Raw genomic sequence first — 24,507 nt, 5'->3', positions numbered from 1 at the left:
TAAGAACTCAATGTACATAAAATACTTGAGTTCTACATATTCCAATTCATTTGGACAGTAAAACCCAGCTGTCATTAAACATTATTTTTCCTTTTTGTCAAATGGCAGTTATGAAACAGCAGACTAGTCATTCTTCCAAAGACCCAGACCTTGGTTATTGAGATGCTCAGAAGCATCTGTTGATTTTGCTGTGTCTCTATTATTCCAGCCTGAAGGTGCTGTTGATAAAGCCTTCTGAAAAACCTTCCCTTTTAACAGGGATCAAATTCTCTTTATTAGCATGAAAAAAGAGAAATATGTATCATTCGAACTAGATTACAGCTTCTCCAATTCTTGCTAAATGTTTCTGGAATCACAGTGGGTCAATAAACTCTTCCTTTTTTTTCTGATTTTTGGAGGTACTTGTCTTGTCTGTTAACAGCTAACCTGACAACTAAAAATTGATATGTATTTCAGTGAAAATTACATATTTTTTTCTGCCTATATTTATGCAGGCAGAATTTTTTTTCCCCTTTTAATTCTTTTGTCTTTAACTTAAGAATGGAATGGTTGAGGACTCTTCAACTATTTTTTCTTAGCGATAATGCTGGGACTTTCATTAACAGAAAAGCTTACATCTCAGTGGAATACAGACACCCAAACTATTGTTTAGCTACCTAACTCCCAATTACACAAATGACAATTAGGCACTTAAATCGCATTTAGATATCTGAATAACTTCAGGTATTTGAGCTAATAGATCTTTCTATATGACACATTTCTTATGTGGAAAGGAGAATGAGGGAGGGCAGTATGAAGACAAAAGTACAAAATCTGATGAACTGATTCCTGGGTGACTTGCCTAGCTGACTATACACAGCATTTATAAGCACCTCAATGAAATGTTTAGGAAATTAACCTCAGTCCTGCTTATCAAATTTTGGTATTTCAGAGATCCACTTGACTCTTTTGATTTCTCAAAACAATAAGTTAAAAAGACAGCAAGCTCTTTTGTGCTGTCAGATTCTTATTTGGTTTCTAAACACAATATTTTTTGCATCTTTTTCATTGTATGGCTTAAAAGAATGTAATTTTTTTATGACATGTGGGAAAATTTGACCTCTGATGAATAAACCTAATTGAAGTTTGAATAACTGCTTGAAGAAATGTTGAGATTGAGATTGCACTAGGTTTTTTTTTTGGTTTTTTTTTTTCATCTGCAGATTGCACAAAAGCTATGAAGGGACTTGGTGAACAAGATCTTTTGGCTACTTTTGGGTGATGATAATAACTGAAAGGGAATTCTGAGCCCCACTTGGAATAATTATTTATAACTTTTTCCATGAGTATTTGGGGCAGCTCTTTTCTGTCACATGTGATCATTTAATACTCATTATGAAATTATGGTCAGAATGAGCTTAACAACTTTGCATTGTTATGTTTTCAATTCAGTTGCCTCTATTACGCAATGTTATTTTTCAAGTCGATTTTTTTTAAATTGTGCTTTGCCAAATTTTCCTGTTTATGAACTATTCAAAGATAATTGAAATTGCCTGTTTCTCACATGTATCCTATTCATGCCATCTGCTACCTGAAATTTAGTTTGGATGCTTGCCATGCTGTTGTAAAGTGTTTTCTGTTTTATTTATTTCTAGTTGACCATATGTTGTACTTATATTTGTGTGTGTTTATATCATATACATATAAAGGGAAAGCATTCATTTATCTTGACTTAGCCAGTTTACAGCAGATATTATTGCCTCATCATGTCTCAAGTTCAAAATTAATTTCTTTCAGAGTTAGTGAACTTTGGTCTTCATTCATGACAAAAACTAAGAATTACTGAGTACGGCATAATTCTGACAAAATGTCAAGTAAACTTTGAAAATATGTAAAAGTTAAGATAGTGTAATTGAAAAAAGGTACTATTGTGCTTAAAACTGCTTATATTACCATTTTGCAAAAGAATTAAATTCTTCAGTACTTGCATGAGATAGAAAAATCATCTTTCTATCTGAGAAACTGAGTCATGAAAGAATCGAAGGGTTGATTTTTATTCAACCACCAGTGTTTTTGAAACCAGCATGTTTTGCAGGAGTGTGATGATCATTTTCCTTATTCCTATATTCCAACTTCACCCCAATGGGGTGAACCAGCTAGATTAGTCTGTGTGGCCATCCATCAGAGCAGCTCCTGCACCCTCTTCATGCTTGCATAACAGTTTTACAGTGCAGATGGATTTTTTGGATATAGCAGGAGAATTGTTGTATTTTCCTTAATACTAGTTTGAGCAACAGCACTATGTGAATATAGGTGTGCAGCACAGCTGAGAGTTGATTTTTTACAATATTTGTCTCCTTTGTGCAGTGAGATGGTATCATTTACTCCTGGCTGTATCACTAAGGAGTAATTCTTTCTCTATTTGCTCTTGGAAATAAATTTTGTGGCAGGTCTGCCATCATATATCTTTTGAATAATTTCAGAAATGCATGTTTATATATATATATATATATATATCTGTGTATATAATATGCATTGTGCCTGTGTCAAGGGCTGATAAAAATGCCCTGCAGCAGTGCAGCCTGCACAGGCCTTCACCAGCACCATCACTGTAGCTAGTCATGCATGCTGGTTGTCTGCTTCTGCTCCTTTAAAGTTCCTGGAGTAAAGGATTTGAAGTAGGCTCAGAGAAGTCTCGTAGCTTCACTTCTGCATCTGAGCATGTATAAAGATCTGGCTGGTTAGAGGGAAGTGTTAGTCTGTCTGCAGCCTTGCTGAGGCAGAGCTACTCTGAAGGTCCTGCTGGGCTGATGTGGCTGTACTGTTGTCCTGAAGGGCGTGGCATGCGTTTCACTCCGTGCTGGTGAACATTGCTGCCAGACTTCTCCAGAGAGAGAATGCAAAAGAGTTCGTGAAGGTACAGAGGTAAATCTTAGTACTCCATTCTCCTAAGTATTTGTGGCTCTCATGTGCATATACTCTGCAAATAAGCTTTTGAAGCCCTATGTAAAACAGTATTTAATTCACCGAAAGCTGTTTAATTCTCCATGAGAGTCTTTAACATCATTTCTGAGAAGAGAATCGTGCCTGCTGTGTACTCATTGGCCCAAGTCCTCATGTTCACCAAATCCAGACTGGCCCCGAGGTGTTACCTGTGGAGCCTGTCTGAACATCTTTCAAGAGATACAGGAGGAAAGAGTATGTGTTAACATAAAGAGTAGATGATTCTAGGCAAAGGAGAAAGAAAACACAAGAAGCCAAAGAAGAGAATGGAAACATTAAAGGAGGAGGATAGATTTGTCCTAATAGAGTCCAGAGTGCAATAAGTGAGTGTTTGCAGATGGGGTACAATGATTTAACTGAACAGCCTGTTTCACTATTAGAGACGACTTTGTTGTATGCACGGAATCCAGTTTTCCTCTTTCATGAAGAACCCAGTTCCCTAAAACTTTTGTCTTAGATGTAGAGATTAGAATTTTTTTAACTTTGCTCACTGGTATTTAGCTTGTGGTCACCTGACAAGTGCGGCATTTTTAGGGTAAGTGCTATTATTTTTCCAAGCTCAGGGTTTAGAGTTGTCATCTGATTTGGAAAATGTGGACAGGATGAATGGGTTTGCTCCTTTTGTAGGGGATTACAATAATACACGGAAGCTTGTGAGTGCTTCTGACAGATGTGCTGGCGGCCTGCCACTGCGTGAAGGGTGCGGCTCTGACTGACAACTTGCAATTATGTGATGATGAATGGTTCTGATGTGTGTTCAAGAGAAAACCACTTTCTAGAAAGTGAAAGTTGTGCATACGGTTCCTATAAAGTAAGTCTTAAGAAAGGCCCTAACTTCTATTTTTTGTTGGGATAACCAACTTGGATCCCCTTTTCTGTCAAACTTTTTCTGGTTTTGATAAATAAGGGCCAAACCAAAGTTTATATGGGGAAAATTAGCTTTGGCCCATTTTGGCTTGAGAAATGCTTTATCTGCGTTTTTATTCAAACTGACATCATCACTGCAGAGATGTACAAATGCCTACACACAGAGAAATACTTAAATATATACACATGACTGTGCAGTAGCCAACAAGTTCATCAAAGCAAATCCGTCGAGCAAAAAACCACTTTTCTGTTAGGGGTATAATTCACCCATCAGCAGGGCTGTGTAGCTCATGTTAGTGTTAATGGGAGTTTCAGCCACACACCAAAGACAGAATGTACCCACAAAGGACTTATAAACGATCACTTTCTTTGCTAGATTTGATCCAGATTTTTTGCAATATGGTTCTGTCAAAGTCACAGCCTCTGAGCAACAAGACATAGAGAAGGTCAAGTATAGGACTTTGCACTTGGTTCCTTGGCCCTGGAAAGTAGTTACAGAATCTAATAGATGTTGGTTTGCTCAGTGTTGTTTTCTGATGTATGTGCTACATCTAGTAGCTGATATGAATTGAGTGATTTTGGCAAGATTTTATGGGTAACTTTGCCAGTGATACTCTGAATTGAAACCAGAACACCATCCAAAAAAAGAGGAATTGGGCTTTAAGATTAGGATGACCCCCATCTGGAATATTGTAAAATGTTCTGTTGTCCGCAACATAAGAAGGACATGGACCTGTTGGAGCAAGTCCAGCAGAAGGTCATGAAGTTGGTAAGAGGACTGGAGCACTCCCCCTACAAAGATGGGCTGAGGAAGTCAAGGCTCTTCAGCCTGGAGGAGAAAAGTTTGTGTAGAGACCTCATAGCAACCTTCCAGTATCTGAAGGAGCTACAGGGAAGCTGGAGAAGGGCTCTCTTTCAGGGACTCTAGTGATAGGACAAAGAGGAATGGGTACAAACTGAAAGAGGCGAATTTAGATCAGCTATTAGGAAGAAATGCTTAACTGTGAGGGTGGTTAATCACAGGCACACGTTGCCCAGGGAGGTTGTGGGTGCCCCAGTCCTGGCAGTGTTCAAAGCCAGTTTGGATAAGGCCTTGACAAGCCTGGTCTAGTGGGAGATGTCTCTGCCCATGGCAGGGGGGTTGGGACTAGATGAACTTTAAGATCCATTGCAACCCCTTAACATTCTGTTAGTCTATGATTCTATGTGCTGTCTAAGCAATGTCGTAAAAGCAGTGCTTAAAAAATAAAGAATTGAGCAAACATAAGAAAGTGTGTATCTGTCCAGGTAGAAAACATATCCTTTTGGGTGCAAAATTAGTGGCTTAAGAGTAATTTTTTGTTGTTTTCTGTTTGGCCAAACTACTGACTCTTTTTTTGGACTACTGGTCCTTCTTGTTTCTGGTATAAAGGTATGGAAGCTTCTTCAAAGGAAAAAAAGCAGTCTTGAGTACAGGTGAAACATGCTCATGGTATTCAAATTTTTAATCTAGTCTTTGCAAAAGTTGCCATTGTTACAGAAGAGTTGTTGAGCAGCCTGATTCAACATGGTGACTCCTGCATGGCTTTGCAGCAAGTTATTATCCTGGTTTTCCAATACATTTGTTGGCAATATTTGTTCTTATTCTCTGATCAGCTATTTAATACAGCATAAGGTCCCACTATTAGGGCCTGCATCTTGGTCAGTATCCATATTTTGAAATTATTTCACTAGTGTAAAAAGAGAAAAAAAAAGTAATGGAAACAAATGAGCAAATTTAATACTAATTTTGTAAATAACTGAAAAAAGTAACAGAATGTGGCAATTTAATTTCTTTAACATATGTTCTAGGGCTAGTTTCCAGTAGTCTTAGGTATTGAGGAGGTCCTGTTAAGAGTTTACAGAAGAAAGGAGATGTTTTTGTCTTCGTATCAAAGTTCACATTTACACCATAGTTTATAGGCTAATAAACTCATTAGGGAGTTTCATTTTGCTGAAGTAGGAAACAGTTTATTTCCCGTCAGCTAAAAGGCTTTTGGACAATTCTGGAAAATATCTGGATGTGACATAATTCACAGAAAGGAATTGTTGTCCCTAAATGCAAGATGATGTCCCTAAATGTAAGATCACAATTCTTACGTGCCTAGAATCGGAAAATCTCTTGAGTTTCTTGAGAAACTTGAGCAATATCACTGTAGAATTAAAAAAAAAAAATCAGTGTGACTTTCAGCATTCATGGACTGCACCAGCAGCTCTGGGACCTGCAGTACCCACTTTGCCTTGGGAAAGCCTATGCCTGTGCATAAAGCCTTCATGTCTGTGCAGGCCAAGGTTCAGGGTTCATTGACCTCTAGCTTAGGCTGAGCAGTTGTTCCTTTCACATAATAAGTTATATAACATATATAGCTCTGAAAAAAAAAAAAAAAAGAACAAAAAAGCCTGATTTTTTTTCATGCAGCTTAGGCCACTAAGTTCTGAAGAGTCCCTGCGTTTACTAGAAGCAATTAAGATGTTTCCTTATAATTTTTTTTCCAGGGCCTTCTCTGAGTAAGTCCACTAGGTGCTGTACATGTAGCAGTAGTAAAACCAAACAACAGCTCTTGCCCCAGAGAGATCTCAGTCAAATCTTGTAATAAGAGAGAACAGGTGAAAATCTGATCGGTGTGGAAAAGTGGGCACCACTGACATTGATGTTAATATTGATATAAGGAGCAGCAGTCACTGTGTGCCACCTGCCCAGCCATACATAAGGTGCTGTAAATTATACCTTGCCCATAAATAAGTGTTTAAAAAAAGCTTAAGGAACCAGAGACGTATAACTTGCAATGTTTGAGATTCTGCCTTCCTAGTGCTCATGATTATATTAATAGTGTGAGGGCAAATGCAGGAGGAGAGTTCAGGCAGGTTTGCAGCCTGGAGATTAGAGAAGTGTTTAGTTGACAAAAAAGACTGTTGAGTTGTCTAAATACAGTTAAGTTTTGTGGGTAATGTCAAGATAAAAGCCACAGTCAGATAATTTTCACGTGGAGTAAAGACAGTGAAAATGCAACCAAAGAGTAAGAGATTGATCTCAATTTTAACGTATGTAAACATAAATTAGGTGGACCAAACAGTTACCACGCGGAGAACCTGGCAGCAGCCCAAACTTCTGCCTTTGGCTTGATAGCAACAAGCCTTTGCATTGCATGTTCAAGCATTTGCAGCTACGTTACTTTTTCTCTACGAAGTCCACACATCCATCCTTTGTACTTAAAAGACTTAGGAATCATGTAGTGTCCTTGCTAAAGATGCTTTAAGAGGAAGTACAATATAAGTATAGTGTAAGGATTATTTTTACAATTAAGAAACATGTGGTTGCTATTGTGAATTCTGTTATTCCTAGAGCACAAGTGCATGAAGTGCATTAGTCTGTGATTATAGAATGCAAAAGGGATCAAATCTCTGCCTGTTACTCATGCACTGAATTTGGTAATATATTTAAAAGAATAAGGACATATTAGACCTCATCACAGTCTGCAGCTTCCTCATGAGGGGAACAGGAGAGGCATGCACTGATCTTCTCTCTGTGGTGACCAGTGGCAAGACCCAAGGGAATGGCCTGAAGCTGTGTCAGGGGAGGTTTATGTTGGATGTTAGGAAGAGGTTCTTCACCCAGAGGATGGTTGGGCACTGGAAGAGGCTCCTCAGGGCAGTGGTCACAGCACCAGCCTGACAGAGCTCAAGAAGTGTTTGGGCAATGGTCTCGAGCACGTGGTGTGACTCTTGGGGTGTCTTGTGCAAGGCCAGGAGTTGGACTCTATGAGACCTTTCCTACTCTGAAGATTTTTTGAATATAATGATTTTTCAATATGTGATGTCATTCAGAATTCAAAGAAAGACATTTCCTGCCTGTCCCGTTCCTTGGAATAAATATATCTAAGATCATAAACCAGAACTTGTAACTGAGTAATCTTTTGGTCTGATAATCTGGAATTTTCTACTGGTCCTAAAATACGAAGAAACCCCAACAAAACAACTAAACAACTAAGTCTGTGTTAGATTCTTTTGCATTTGTGTAAAGGGTATATCATAAACCAACCTTAATCTATGATTTCAAAATGGGTGTGTAGAATTTCACGCATGCTTAAATTTTTCTGGGGAGTTATGCAGCTAAAATTCACCTCATAAATTTAAACTGTTTGTAACTATGGAGTCTGGATTAAATCAACAAAAGCAAGAAGACTAAATGTTTAACACAGAAATTGTGTAAATTATCTTTTTTATCTGCTATATAACTTTTAGTGAAGGTTGTGGCATAACTGAGCTCCATTGACTGTTTCTAGTTTCTAGTGAGGAGGATTCTGGAAAAGAAAGAATGTTTAGTAACAAATAGCTTGAAATAGGTAGTGTGAACTTAACTGTATTTTCCCTTCTATGTAGTTGTAAAGATTTAATTGTACTGAATAAGTTTTTGCCTTTTGGGTAGCAGATTATTTAAGTATTATTAAATCTCTCAGGTGTTTACAAATGACCCCCATTTTGTCAGCTTTGATATTTATTGTATTACTATGTGACAAATTTGGGGAAGATGTTTAGGATGATTAATTTCTGCACCAGCTTTGGGGGCAAAAATTATTTTCTGCTGTGGAATATAGGGTCAGTTAGTGTGCAGAAGTGTGACAGCACTTGCTCTAAGAAAGGAGGGGGGGGCTTGTAGAAATCTGTCAGGCTGTACATGGGGATGTCAAAATTCACTCTGTTGGGAGAGCAAGAGGGGGTTATTCTGTTTTGATGCTCTAGGACAAGGTGCAGCATGCACTGCTTTGTTATCATTAGAGCTTTTAGTTGCTGAAGTCTAGTGTGCAGGAACTATTTTATGTTCACTCTGTCTTTAATTTGACATGATCAGTACCCTTCAAATTGGTGTTGTTTCCAAATCTGGCTACTAAACCTAATTTATAAAACCTTTTTCTATACCTGTGTATATAACCACAGGTTTAAACAGGTTTCAAGTCTTTAATTTTACACTATGTCTGCACAACTGGTGAAAGCTTTCTTCAGCTGCCCAACAGAACTTAAAACATATTAAAATGAAACCAATTTTTGTTTCCATGTAGAGAAGTATAATATTCTTACATGAATAAGCAATAGTTTTTCCCGAAGAAGAATTCTGATTCATCCAGCTCACTAACAGGGTGATCCTCCATGAATATGAAACTATCCAATAGCTTATGTCCTTACTGGTCAGCCTGAAGCTGTAGTGTCTATTAATTGCTTATTATTCAAGCTGTGCTCAGAAAGCATGGATATTACACAATTGGCTATGTTTTTTTTTTTCCCCAAATATTCAGTAAATGTACTACAAACGAATTATCTTCTCAAAACCTTTGTTAAGAGGAAAAAAATGTAGTCAGAATGCCAACTTCACAGGTGTGAAACTAAGAATACAACTTGAAAAATATCATTGATTTCTTGGTTGTTCAGCTTGAGGTGCTTAGGCCCTGATTCTTTTCCAGGGGACCTAACTTTGTGCAGCAGTTTATATATAGTTATATATATTATAGCCTCAATCTTTACACTGACTTTACATTGACACAGCTGCAGCTGTGAATGTTCAGCAGTTCCTCAAATAAAGCCCCAAGTTTTTTTAAATTGAGCTCCCAGAAAATGAAACTGCGACCCATCATTTCTCCTTTTGCAGTTCTCTCCCTCATTCATTTAGCTTCTTTGAACTTTTGCAATGAAACGTAGCCAATGACTGCATGGGCAGCAGCCTCATTTGCTCTGCAGTTCCAGTTTCTGCTTTCATCTGGGATTATCCCCTATGCTGAATATAGCAAGAATACCATACAGAAATTGTGTACCTTAAAAAAAAAAATTTAAAGAATATATCATAATGTACACAGGGGCTGAATTAGGATTTCCTGGGGAACGTTAATTCTAAGATTTCCACATGTTTCCATTACTTGACTTTAAAAAATTAATAATGTTCTTTTATAGGAATAAAAATGATGGTTAATTTTATCCTCTATGTATATAGGGAAATGAAAATGTGAGAGCATTATTCTTGAAGTTATTAGTGCCATCTTTTCTAAAATCTTTTCATAGCTATTATTCCAGAAATATATACCCATACTAAGTACTAAGTTAATGCTTGGACTCCATGATCTTAGAATCCTTTTCCAACCTAAATGATTCTTTCAATCTATGGCATGTAGACTGCTGCATGTAAAATTTGTAAACCTTTTAAAGCTCTGTTTGTTGGAATTAGCTCAGGAAATTCTTGCTTGATCTGTATTTATGTTTATATAGGATATGATAATTTGTTTAAGTCAAAATTTTAGAAATAAAAAAGGGGCTAGAGAACAGATTTTGTCAGTGTATTTTAGCGTCCTGGTAAAGACTGCATCATGTGCCATAGAGACCTTCAGAAATGGTAAATAGAGAGGAGATTCTAGCTATTGTTTTCACTCCTTTACATCCTTGTTTGAAGTAATTTCAAATCAAGAGCATATTATTTTGCTTTCTTTGTATTATACTTTACATACAAAAACGCTTAAGGATGTCTCATGAAAAATTCTTTTTGTTATACAATTGTTTTAATTTCAGAATATTTTATGTACGAGCTGAGTTAAGATTTTTATACACAATATTAAGAAGCCTTCAAATTATTAAACAGATGTTTATTACTGCATTATTAGGGTAATGAGTAGAACACAATTTGGGGGAACAAAATAGAGGTCCTTTGAATCATTCAGGTTTTGTTCATAAGTCATCTGGTGTCACAAATTTTGCAAGGAACATTAATCAGTTTAATAGAAATGGATTTTTCTTGCTTTTCGGGAAGTCCCCTCACTCCCATTCCCTCAATTCCCTGAAACTAACCTGGTGTGAAGGAGCCTCCACCCTTTTGTGTTTTTTTGTACTAGCTTTTGTTTAAGATATTTTTAGCCCTCAAAACTTTGCCTAATATTTTCATATTAATTTTTCAGAACTTCTACCTTGTTAAAAGATACAATAATTGGCATGGCACTTGATAGGAGAAGGAGCAATAACATAAATGTCTATTTGTGCTACCAGAGAATTTCTTGAGTTGAGTTGATCCTTTGGTTGCTTCAGCTTGGTACAAGAAGGGTTGTGCAATGTTAAGAGAAAAGAAAATCTGCCCCCACGTCTTTAAAAAGTGAGTCCAGTGGCTGGGTTTAGTACTTAGCTGGACACAGGCTGACATTCCATCTGCAACTTCTTGAGCTACTAGGGAAATTAATTTTTAAAAGAAAGATGATCCGTGTCCAGGAACCATATGATACGCAATGTGTTCTGGAGCAGTTTAACAAAGAAACATTTAAAGATTACATTCTTAAAATTTGTTTGGGTAATAAGGAGAAGAATGTCACTTCAGCTTGGAAGTGTTTGAGAAGAGTGGATGCCAAAGATGAGAGTGAATTGTTTAGGGTTATAAAAAGGCTGTAACAAGGTACAGAGGTATGAGAATATGACAAAGAATAATTGGGCCAAATATTGGGAGAAATTTCAAATCTATTGAAGACTAAGTAGGCTGTGATGGAGCTATGCTGATGAGTTCTAGCTAAGATCTTGGCTCAGTCTGTTCTTTCCCACTCAGAGAAAAAAATCAGAGAGAAAACTCAGAGCTGTTCAGTAAAGAAAGGTGTGAGGATGTGGAGGCAAAGAAAATAACGAAAATTGAGATCTGCTTCCATTAGCACAACTTTCTCCTTTCACAAAATAACAAATGGTGAAAATCCTATTGATTTTTTTACTTTGCTAATATGTACATAGCAAGAGACAGGAAAATAAGTGTATCATTCTCCTTTTTTATATCAGCTTATACAATCTTTTTGCCATGGATTGCAAGCAAATTGTGCTCTGCTTTTCCTGTCTATCCCTGATTGCTGTTGTTTAAAGCCTAAAGAGACTTTCTCTTGCCAATATTATACATTCACTTGGGAAGTAAATAGAGGTGCTGATACTTAGAGAATAGGTGAATACATATAATATACTGTATACTATCATTGTAATGCAAATAAGGCAATAACTTCAATGAATACAGCCAATCTAACAGTAAAATATAGCTTATCATAGAGTGGAAACTTTAAGTGGAGGAATGAAATGTACATGTAATTTTGATAGACTTAAAAGATATTTCTCTTGTACTGATATGCCAAAACATTGCATCCAAGCAATTACACTGACACTTAAGAAAGCTCCTTTTGACATACAAAGTGTATTGTCTAGTGCAGTGTTCATGAAATTAACATTTTCCTGAAGTAATCATATACAATTAAGTGACCAAATAGTTCTGAGGCAATACAACTGTATTTCACAGGAACTAAATATATTTCTTCACACTGATCCTGCATGTTTTAGTTGAGCAGTCATTAGCATGTTTATAATGGTTCTAATTTAGCACAACATTTTCTGAATTTTATCCTTGAGTCATTTACAAATTGTTCATATTGAGTAAACAAAGGAAACAGATTGCATTTTATACTTAGTAATTTATCTGAAAGAAGAGGGGAGGGTTAATTGTCTGAAAGTTTTGCTCTGTTTGGGGAAGTGATTCTAGTCTTGCCTTGCTTGGCACACAATGCATTTTTCCCTCTGTTCTAGGGGGAAAAGAAAAAAAAAAAAGAATGGAGGAGTATGTAAAATGAAAAATTAGGAGCAGGACAAGATTTGCCACTCCCAAAGGGGAGTGTAGAGCAGAATTGGAGCTGGCACGAGATTATCTAAAACAGTTGGTGCATTCCTTAATGATCAAGTGCTTGAGAAGTCCAGCTCTCTCTCACAGAGCATCTGTGTTGATGTTTATATCAGTGCCCTGCTGTATGGGAAAAGCATGCTTTCTCTTGTTGCTTTTCTAAAAATAGTGTGGCATATAGCATTGTATGAGTTATTTTAAGAGAACAAAAACATTTGCGAGGTTAAAGGTCCTGCTTTTTAATAAATAAATAAAAATAAAGGTCAGGACTGTATCTTGGGTTGTTCTTTCCATGAAATACAAACTCCTTTTTATCTAGAGTTTTGCACTGAGCAGAATTTCACTCTTTGCACTAGAGAATTCCTGCTGAAGCAAACCATTTTAGGCAGAATTGGTAGAAGTTCAGACTCTACAGTTTTTCCCACTAGCCACATCATAAAAAGCAGGTCTGGAAATCACCCCCAGCTAAATTCCAGTGTTTCTGTTTAGAATGTCTGTTGTTTCATGCAAGATCTAGACCATTCAAGTAGTGCAAATGAATTCAGAGGAAAACCAGAACATTTTAATGCCTAATTATTTTTAGTGATCTTGGAGAGTTTTAATTAAAAGTTAAGAGAGCTCTCCAAGCTCTTACAGTTCTAATTTTATCATATTGTGGAAATCTTGTCACTATGAAAAAATGTACAGCAATTGGCAGATCTGCCTGGTTCCCTGTCCTAAACAAAACTGTGTGTTTGGTAGTCAGATCTCAGTTGCATTTCCATCATTGCTCTTGCAAGAAAACATCTCTGAGCTGACTGCCTTTTGCATGTAATTAGAAAGGGTTTTTTGCCTTTTTTTTTTTTTTTTTTGGTTGGTTGGGTTTTGTTTGTTTGTTGTTCTTTTTCTGTTTTTTTTTCTCTCTCTCTCTTTTTTTTTTTTTTTAAGTTTTACAGACTTGGATAGAAAAGAGTCAATATGAGAGGAGGAATTAAGAGACTGGCCAGGATTATTTGCCTCCTTAACTTCCCAAGCAAGATATAGAATTTAGGAAATATTTTATTTTATTTTATTTTATTTTATTTTATTTTATTTTATTTTATTTTATTTTTAGTTTACGATAAATCAAGCAGAAGGAATTAGCAGCTTTTCCTGTTCTAAATGTCATGTTGCTCATTTTTGTGTTGTGACTGCAGTTCTTGCTTTTCAAGAACTTGAATTTGGAGAGCTTATTAAATTGAGAAATTCTTGAGAAGTTGGCCAAAGAGATCAGTTCACTGGCTAACAACGTGTCGAAATGCCTTATATTTTAATTTTCTGTTAGACCATGACAATTAATTATGGTACAAGAACAGTATGGAAATTGAGAAGGATGAGATGAGATTCCCCTGACCCGCTGCTCCACTGACAGCAAGATTGAAGCCAAGCTGCTTATGAGCAAGAGGCAGTGGCAGTATATTGCAAATATGGATGTTAAGCCTTCAGGCTGATTTTTGATTAGTTTTGCATTGTTGCTTTCTCCTTTTCTTTTGTATAAAGTTTATTGAAACAGAGAAGGATAATTTGTGTTTGAAAGAAGAAAAAAAGGAACTATCACAACAAAAAATCTATTTTAGCAACGTTACACAAACTTTGCATCTTTGGATTAAAACAGAATATATATACAACCCAGCAGTTTAGTTTCTAATAGTCGTGGTTAAATTATATTTTATTTTTTGAATAGTGAATGAAAACATGAAGTCCTTAATTTAATTTTGAATTGTTAGAAGATTATAAAATTGTCTTCTTTCAAAGTGAATTTAATTAACCTTATGCCTTTCTATTTGATACTCAAATGTTAGAGTTTGCATCTAATTTTAAAATACATGACATGAAGCGTGAAAATTAGGAAATATTTTTATGATTTCTTTCTATACTAGATTGTTCTTTACCTCAAGAAAATCTGATTGGCAGTGAACTCACAAAAGACACATAAGCAAGCTGTTGTCATGTACTCAGAGAGGGATCTGTTAAACAAAGCTCCTAATGCAGGTGTATTAAAACTCATTACAGGACTTAAAAAAAAAATACTCAGTTTTCTGTATTTTCATATTTCACAAATTTTATGACTGGATCTAATAACAGCAACAATGGACTTGCTGTTTTAGTTTAATTGTAAGTAACAAAGATTGACTAGAGTAAATCTAAATTCTGCTTGCCTATTATTCAGAAATATTTGTACTGATTTAATTAAAATTTTTCTACTCAGAAGAGGATTTATTATTCTGTGAAAAATACTGAAACAAATCTTCCTCTTTCAGATCTGTGGTGTATTGCATTGTTATTATTTTAGGTGTCATGTCCTTAGCTTCACCTACTTGAAAAAAACACATTTGCAATTGAAGCGTGGGGTGAGATGTGCAAAGGTACAACAGGAAGCAGGCCAAAAAATGGAAGTCACTGTAATGTTTATTTGCAGCTCAGTTGGTTTGGGGGGGAAAAAAGCAGCTCTTCTGTAGAAGGAATCCAGTGCAATAGGCCTAGTAAGCATACAAATGTCTGTCATAGGGAGTTTGTAAGCTTGTTTAACATTCTTTCAAAGAAAAAAACCCACACAATACTTTTTCTCAAACAGATATTTCATAGATGCTGACAGGCTAATTCCACTTGTGCTGTTTTTCTTATATAGACTTGAATGAGGCATGTGAACTCATTTGACAAAGGCTGATCTGAGGGACACCTTTTCTCCCATGGAGCTGAAGGCAAATAAATGGAATGAGAGTAGTTTGGGTAATATTGAACATTAGAGATGAAGGAACTTGCAAATTGATATGTAGTCCCAAACCCTGCTCAAATGTGATATTTTTATGTTTAACAATATCTACTAAATTATAATAAGATATAACTCTAGACTGAGTCCTGAAATAGAGACAATGATGCCTTTAGTTCTGTTGTATCATTCTTCCAAAATGCAGAAAAGAACTTTATCCTTCTCTGCTGTGGATCTGAACATGGTTTAGAACAATTTCTCTTGCAGCATTCCTGATTTCTCTTCTAAATCCTCTACCTTGTCTTCCCCAGTGCCTCTTTCCTTGAGATGTAACAATTCAGATGCATGTAGAAATATGTCACCTATACCTTTATACCTTTGATTGAATTATATTTCTGTATTGTTTATGAATCTGCTGTGCATTTGCAATCATTATTAATAAATCAATGTGCTTTTGTCTTCTGTCACAAAGTAATGTGTGTATTCAAGAAGAATTGTATGCAAAACAAGTCATGTTTTAGAACTCATATCATTAATAATTATCAGTTTGCAGTATTGTTACAACATGTTTTGAGGGAAGCTTATTATAAAAGAAATAACAAGGCACTGCACAGTAGAAAGAATAAGACAGTTCAGTTGATCACTGGTATAGGTGTTATAAATATGCCAGTCTGTACTATAGTGTTTTATTAAGTCTCAAAAAGTCAAAGCTGATTTGAAATAATAATGTCTGACAGTCAGTGCTTTGAAGTTTTGCTGCTGCACTCTCACATTTAGGTTTTCTTTTATGTATGACTTTACCATAAAAAAACAAAAACTCACACATGGCATGAATGTCTTTTTTTTTTTTTTTTTATCTGTATTTCAAAGAAAGTAATAGGAGGCTACTTCAGTGAATTAAGAGGGGAAAAAAAAAAAAAGGAACCCCCCCAAATCAATGAGGGTAGGTGCAGGCCACTGTAAGGTCATACAGTATTCATGTAAGCTATAGCTGGGGTGAGTAACTTGTTGAAGAATGTAAAAGTGAAATTAAAAGGAAAAAAACCCTGAAAAAAGGGGAGAATAAGGATGAGACAAGAGGCAAAAGCTAGTCCTGATTCAAGCAAGATGACTTTCATTCAGTCAGAAGAACTTGAGAGCTTGGCTGTGATAGCTAACACGCTCGTTCTTCATCACTGGCTGTGCAACAAAGAGCTGGATTCCATCCATTCCATGACTGATTGATTACCCAACGGACAAATGTTAATTCTTTTCATCGATGCTTTGTCATTGTGAAGAGATCCTTTTCATCTAACACCTAGGCTTTTTTTCCTTCAGCTGTTTTTTTTCCTGATTATATATCTTTTAACATCCTCTTCTCACTCACCTTTGCAAAACTGTCATGTCTAACAAGATTCTCAGAGTACTTTAAGCTCCTTTAGTTTACAATTAAAATTGCTAACTAAGTATGTAACAAACCGTGATATTAAATAATACTCAATGATTTAATTTAGTCATCATAATTATACTTAACCTGTTTGCTGTCCTTGAAGGAAATTTTTTTCCTAGTTCACAAGAGAAGAATATAAAGGAAGAGAAGCTGTGTGTTTTTTAATAGAATAAATTGCTCCAGCGCAACTTCACGAGTTTGATCTCACATGTGCCAGTAGAAAATATGCTACTTTGCGGCATAAGCCTAACTGTGGTTTATAAAGTCAGTGAGAAGAGCTAAAAATGTATAAATGCTAATTTCTTTCATTGCTTCTTTTATAATTGTCTTTAGCAAGAATACCCCTGAATTTTGAAAATGTCGGGATCCACAAGGTTTGGAATGGTGCTGAGGCAGTGCAGGGAGAGTGATGCAGTGCAGATGTGAATTCGGGCTCCTTTCTTCGGTGTTCAGTGCTGGATTCCAAGTCGATGTTTTGTTTCTATAATGAATCAAATCAGAAAATGCATCAGTATGGATGAAGATGTTTTACTGATGTCAGAAGAACTCTCCGTAGAATTTATGTGTCTGTAAAAATTAATTTTCAGTACAGAAAGAAGAAAAATCCCTTTCTGATTCACAAACCCTTCAAGATGTGTGTTTGTGAACACAGAATACAGAACTTGAAGGGAGATGTGCCTTTCAAGTATAAGCCTTTATATTTAGTTTTGGGTCTAATGTGGAGAACCTCCAGAGGGCTTTAATCAAATATCATTATTTTAAATTTGAAAAATTATGCAGAATAAACATTGTAATTGAAAATTTACAGGAATTCTAGAGAGCTACTTTTACAATGTTATAAAAAAAATTATTAAAATGCTCATTGTGTAATCATTTTTGTAATCCTCCCAATAGCAAAATACAGTAGCTATAAATTGTGTGGTCAGATCTAGAACACAGAATTTGAATGAGATAGGGGTGTTAAAACAACTCTTTCTTACGGAATTTTTCAGTCATTTGTAGAGCAAAATTCTAACTAGCAATGTGATTATATCAAAAAGGCACACAAATAGACCTGTTTTCCAATCTAGTTCTTTCCAAGTCTGTCTTTAGAAATACATTTTTTGCCCTTACATAATATAAGAACACTACAGATAAGCACGGGTGTTCTTAGGAACAGTGAGAAAAGAAATAAAACAAGCGCTTTTGAGGAAAGTATTTTATCAACTCCAGTAATATGCTAGTTATTTCTTTTTTGTCCTTTTTTAATTGAAATATTTTTTTTTCTTTGTGTGAATTGAGGAAAATATCTTAGTTAAAAGCAGTAGAATACATAACTTATAGCAAAACAAAATTCTAAAGCCTTTTTTCAGGGATGAGGGGTCTGAAATTTTGGCAGGGGAGAAACACAGAAACCTCTTTTTAAACTAATCATGATATCACAAAAAAGAACAAATTATAATGTTCTATTGATAATTGATGGTTATTTCATGATTCTCCTATTATTAGGCCAGAACTCATAAAAGTAATAAGTGCTTGTTATTGTTAAAAGTAAATTGTTATTATATAACTAGTATTTTAACACTGCCTATTGCAACTTACAGCTCCTTAATTTTGCCTCTTTCACAGAAAGATATAATTAGTAAATAAATTAGCTTTTTTGCTGAAATATTACTTCAAAAATATTTATGAGCTGTGTTGTCTTTCCATGGAGGCTTGCACGGTGAAAATGTGTTGCAATTAAAACCTGATCTTTGATCTCTTGGTAGTTACAGTTTGGTTTGCTTTCAACTGGTTTTTGTTTTGTTTGGGGTTTTTGTTTGTTTGTTTATGTCAAATGAGTCATGCTAATGAATTTTTAAGCTGAAATGACTTGTACCCTAACATATGATTGGCTATATGACCATTTTCTTCCTTAAACTTCTCCATAAATCTTTAACTCCTCCTTTTGTGACCCCTTTGAATGCCTCTCCTCCCTCTGAGTATTTTTGGAAATCTCTGAAGTGGAACAAACTGTTACCCATTGCAATGATATGATCTCTGTTGCCATTCTTAAATCTGGGCTTTTTGCTTTTGCTTTTGCTTTCACATGTGTGAGTGCTTCTGCTGGGACTGCTGAAATGAGAATTTCAGCTGCGATTTGACCTTAATCTGCCAGTAATTTAGTGGAATTTAAGTTAAGACTGAATGCTGCGTTCTCATACAATCCACTGTTAATTCGTGACTGGAGTAGGACCGGTATAAAAATAATCAAAATTTGGAGTCTTATTAGCTACTTAGAAATCATTGTGTAAATTGATCTTCTAAAACAAGTGGCCCCTTGCTACGAGAGCTTCTAGGAAGAGAAGGTGTGTGGTTGTTCCCAGTGTGTGCATTAAGGAACAGCAAGGCCCAGAGTGATGTGTGGTCTTACAACGAAGGCCGTTTGCAAAGATTTGTTTTGGGAGCAGAGTTACGTGTAGGTAATGGTTTTGATATCTTGCAAACTCAGCTTAAGGGTTTCCAAGGAGTTTAGCACAGACATTGTAGGTGAGTCTGCCTACAGGTGAAAGTAAATACATGTAGTTTAACAGAGATTCTATTATTACTAACTGGGAAGGAATAGTGTTCAGTTGTTTGTAAAGTTTTCTTGGTAATTGTTTAGAAATCCGAATTGTGCTTCTTAAAAGTCATAAAAACCCATATCACATCCATGACAGGGTCATGGAATGGCCATGGGCAAGGACACTTCCACTAGACCAGCTTGCTCAGAGCCCCGTCCAACCTGGCCTTGAACACTTCCAGGATGGGGCATCCACAGCTTTTCTGGGCAACCTGTACCAGTGCCTCATTACCCTCAAAGTAAATAATTTTCTCCTAATATCTACTCTAAACCTACTCTTTTTCAGTTTGAAGCCATTCTCCCTTGACATGTCACTACATTCTCTTGTAAATAGTCTCTCTCCATCTTTCTTGTAGGCTCCCTCCAGGAGAATTTGTAGTCTTGCAGGCTCTCCTCATAATAATTTCTATCTTAAAAATCACCTTTTGTATGTATCTGCAAGGTTATCTATAATTTAGACTTCAGAGCCAATTAGTTTAATTCAGAAACTGAAAAAAACTGTTAGAATTTATTGAAGTCTGTTATGCTCAATATAAAATTTTGTAGTGGAATTGGGGTCTGATCATAGGAAGCTTACTGGGCCCAATCTTTTACTTTCTCCAAAGTGTAATGACTTCAGTGACAGTTTTGCCTACAGAAGGCCTCCCAGACTGGGGCAAAGACTTGAAATGTATTCTGAAGTTCATATGACGAAAGCCTATCTTCTAATCATTACATGTTGTTTATGGTGTACTGAGAAAATTTCTGATACTGTGAACATCGAATATGTAGAGTGCTTTCATGAATTCCATGGAGACATTATATGAATAACTTTTGCATTGACATGGGTATAAAAATGGGTTTCAGATGTCACTGTGTGCCAAATTTCCAAAAAAAGCTACTAAATCTTCATGTATAATTTCGAGTGTACAATCATTCTCAAATGAAAAAGACAGAATTCGTATATACATTGGCAATCTATGCATGTAAATTGGCAGTTAGCATGCATAAATCCTCAACGAAGTTTTTCTTTCAATTAGACCCTTGTTAAATCCATAGTAAGTCCATTAACCTCAGGGGAATTACTTTGGATTTAAAATGCAGTTAAATAAGAACTCTCTTTGGCTGCAAGTTCATTTCCTTTCTAAACTATGATTCGACTGGTACAGGGAGAACAGTTTTAAAATGAAGGTGGCACCTGTTTTCCTGTAAGAATATGTTTGATAATTCCTTTTTTTTTTTTTTTTTTTAAATAGATTCATCCTGTATGGAAAAGCTTCTTTCTAAAGACTGGAAGGAGAAGATGGAAAAATTAAACACAAGTGATCTCCTTGGAGAAATTAAAGGTATCTCACTAGATCAAATTTTAAATGTTTGCATATATTTTAGGAAGGGGATTGAGGATTTTTGAAAGTTCAGAAAAAATAATAGAAATAGCTGTAGAGGGTGGCGTTCTTTCCAGTCAACTCACGCTGCTTTTTAAGGTTTATCTTTGAAATGATGGATGAGTGTGCCAAAAAAATGGAGTATGTCACAATCAGTTATAGGCACTATCAGGGATGTTATCACAAAACACCAGGTTACTTACATTAGTTCACTGACATCAGCTATATATCTCTGAGCAGAGGAAGAGGAAGAAATGTGGAGTTACCAGTACTTGGTACCGCTTCTTCCCAGTTGCACAAACTGTGTGTAGAAACAGCTTTCAGATCACAAAAAGGGGGTAATTGTGTCATTGCTGTTCTAAAGCTTTGATTCAAAATGGGAAAAAAAAGATTAAAAAAAAGTATTTCTATTAATCCCATTATGTAGAGAAAGAGCAGGTCTGGATAAAATTTGGGACTTACCAAAATCAGTGCAAGATTTGTTGTATATGTGGACAATAATTTCCAGTATTTTCATGATTTCTTGAGCCAGCATCCTAGGAAAAGGAGAATTCTCTTGACAATCAAGTACTATGTAAAAAACTTTGAGTGGTTTTTCCCCCCCATCAATTCTTCCATGCATTTTCTTAGTGAGAAGAAATTCAGTGTTATTGATTAAGCAACAAATTTAAAATGTGCTTTTATTTTTTGCTGTGAGAAGGGGTCATAAGGCATGTTTAAGGAGTACACAAAGTACCCAAGATTTATTTCTCTTCATTTGTATAATTTTATTAAACTGCAACTACAAAGCTGTGGAAACAAAGAGTCATGTTCATCCTATTAATAAATATTTTCTGTAAAATTCTTTAATGTAAAAAAAAAAATATATTCTATTTGATGAAAATTGATGCTTAGGGATTTAAATTTCCACTGAGGAAATTCAAGATAGTGCAATTTTTTTTTTTTTTTTATTATACAAGTAGATGAAAGATTGGGTCTTTTTAATAAGTAAGTTATAATTGGTTCCTTCAGGACCAAAAATCTGTTGGATTCTCCTGATTTTTCTGGTAGAATTATGACAATGCATATATGTTAGGCAGGAAAGAAATCCCATAGTAATATCAGTGACAGAAACATAGCATACAGTTTTGCAGGAACATGTTAAAATTGACTGAAATAAAATCCAAAAAAATTATGTCTTGAAATCACAATCTATTTAAAGCCATATTGTCTCTTAATAGTGTGGAAAACATTGAATGCTAGTTGAATTATTATTGTCCATTAATTGCAAAATATAGCTACTTAGTCTTTAAATGGAAACTACTTGAATGCTATTAGCGAATCAAATGTAAAAGAGGTGGCATCTCTAACAATGCAGAATAATGTTCTTTCTTATTTTATATGGGAAAAAATGCTTTCTAATGGCATCTCATTTATTGAAAAAGAAAGGTTTGTTTTTTCTGGATTTACGTTGTTCCTCCTATTTTCTTAGCATATCTGTTTATCTGCAGAGTGAGTGGGTAGAGTTCTTGCCTCTCATCTTTTTCTCATCTACCTACAAAGCTCTCTCACTCCGATTTGGAAGAATTTTCAGCTACCTTTTCCCAGGGAATAGCCTATTAGCTGTATAAAAAGGATCATCAGATTAGGCTCAGCAGGTTTATATGTTGCTAGTCCCTCAGTCAGTTTCCACAGCCCATTTCCTGTATAACTGGTCTGTAAGTGGTCATAATAGCTGCAGTATTCATCCGTGCTGCTAGTTGGCTTCCAGCAAGACTAGATGCTGAATCTTTGCTACTGCAGCTGCATTTAATTTTTTTTAAAATAGAACCAGCATGGAAGACAAATAATGGTTGCTGTTATGTTGTGCTTTACACTTCAAACCTCTTGACAAAGACATTAGTGTTGTTTTATCGAAGAAAACTAGGTGCAGAGTTACATAGCTCGAGTAAGGGCAGGTCTGAAGTTGGAATCCTCTCCTTTGGGCTCCAAAAACCATGGCCCAACCATTGTCTCCAGGCTGGTTACCTCTGAGCCAATAAAACCACTATTAACACAATAGTCTGGTATTAACTCCAATTAGCATTTTTTTACCTTAAATCAGCTCTGAAAGGAAAAAAAAACCACAAACAAATAACAACCTAATCCATGGCAGCATGAAAACCTGATTACATGAAGGAAACAAAACCAAGTAAGGGAAGCATGCTTTAAAATAAATCCTTTCATTGTTCAAGGTGGTAAATTTCATAACCATGAAAGTAATTTTTGTAGTGCTGGTTGAATTTCCAGCAAGGTAACTGGCAGGGCATTCTGGGATCTGAAAGAACTACATTTGAAAATCTGTTGTCTTTGGGAGGTCAAATATATTTTTCCTTAATTTCCATTAGATCCTAAATAATTTTATTTAATTGCCCTTGTGCAGAATTTTTGTTCCTATTACTGAGAGCCTAACATAAAGACATCAAGGGATGCAGTAAAAATAAATAAATAAATGTGTTCATTAGGGGAAAAAAGTCCTGATTATAAGAAAGCAAGGTGTTGTCCTGTGAGGAACCACAGCTACTGCTCTTTGCACTGACTGTTTCTGGGAGTTGTTTATTTTAGAGAGAAGGCGTTGTTCTCACTAAGGATAACCTGAGCACATATTCTTCCTCTGTGTCTGCACAACCACAGCCCTCCCCCTCCAGTGAAAGACTAGCATCTTGGTTGTGGGAAGGCAGTTCACTAAGAATCAGTGCCAGAAAAAAGGATGAAAGCAGGAAAAAAAAATGTACCACTGACACAAACTGTTTCTATTCATGTTTGGGAAGCACACAGACAAGAAGAAAAGATAATTGGCTGAGAGAAACAAATAAAAACGGTATTTTCTTGCTTTACCTTCTATATTTAGAACACAATAGTGTTAATCAAGATATAATTATAAACTATATCTATTAATTCAGACAATAGAGGCCAATACAAAAGTAACAAACAGTGAATAATTCATTTTTTCTCAGTGTGGGATTGTTCCTGCTCACAATTACTCTTGCACAGTGTGCTTCACTTGTAAAATTGCTTTTTCTGAGTTTCTTTATTAGGATTTCAGTTATTGATAATGGTCCAGATTCTTCCTTGAATTCCAGCCAAACAAGCCATTGACTTCAGGGAGGTTGCATGGAACTGAGGAGAATCTGGCAGAATGCTTTGTAGCCAAATTCCAGTGGTTAAATAAGTCTGCTTGTTCATTTGATATGTTTATAAATGAAACACATAGGTCAAATTTTCAAAGGTCTCTGAAGCAGTTGACCTGAGTTAAATGCCTTGCTCACCTGGAGAAAAAACCCCAGAGCGCTCTGTGCAAATCATTTGATTGTATGCTGTTTGCCAGGGGGTGCATGCAAATAGATTTATCTAAGGTATACAAGCAATTTGTTAGGCTTACATCTGGCTTTTGCAGCATTTGGTTTCTTTCGTATATAAATTAAGATCAGGAAATACTTTTCATCCTGATTTTTGTTATTACGTATTTGAATAAACAAAGTGAGGCAGGGTTCTTTTCTTTATTTCCAGATATTTGGGTGCACAGAGTTCTGTCCTCACTCTCCCTCACTGCATGTATTTCTGTTGCTTGGTTATCTAGTTTTTCTTCAGCAGCCACAGCTAGGCAGAGTAGCATCATTTATCACTATACAGAGTCTGTTTTAAGTTTTCTGTTTCTGTTCCAAATATAAATCTCTGGAATAGCACGGTCTTGCATGCATCAGGCAGTTGTCCTACTGAAATAGCCAGCAATGGTCTTTCTCAGCATGCAGAGTCTTTGAAGATCAAATAAGAAAGGTCAGTCTTTAAGTAACTTAAGCAATGATGTTATTGTGAAAGGGTCAGAATTGGTCTAGCAACCTCAGAGGAGAGTGACTC

The 24,507-nt window shown here is 35.8% G+C and overlaps 1 protein-coding gene across 8 annotated transcripts in view; it reads left to right on the top strand.

The window, feature by feature from the left end:
- SOX6 (SRY-box transcription factor 6) overlaps window positions 1–24,507 on the top strand; it is a 368,589-nt gene that overhangs the window by 174,399 nt on the left and 169,683 nt on the right. For all 8 annotated transcript variants that reach the window (XM_082283580.1, XM_082283584.1, XM_082283585.1 and 5 more), the window contains one exon: window positions 20,503–20,592. In XM_082283580.1, the coding sequence (XP_082139706.1) occupies window positions 20,503–20,592 (90 nt within the window). The remainder of the gene's footprint in view (window positions 1–20,502; window positions 20,593–24,507) is intronic.

The sequence above is a fragment of the Coloeus monedula genome (genome assembly GCF_965178545.1).
Source record: "Coloeus monedula genome assembly, chromosome: 6".
In the NCBI taxonomy this organism is placed as follows: Eukaryota; Metazoa; Chordata; class Aves; order Passeriformes; family Corvidae; genus Coloeus; species Coloeus monedula.
This window is presented reverse-complemented; position numbering and strand designations above follow the sequence as displayed.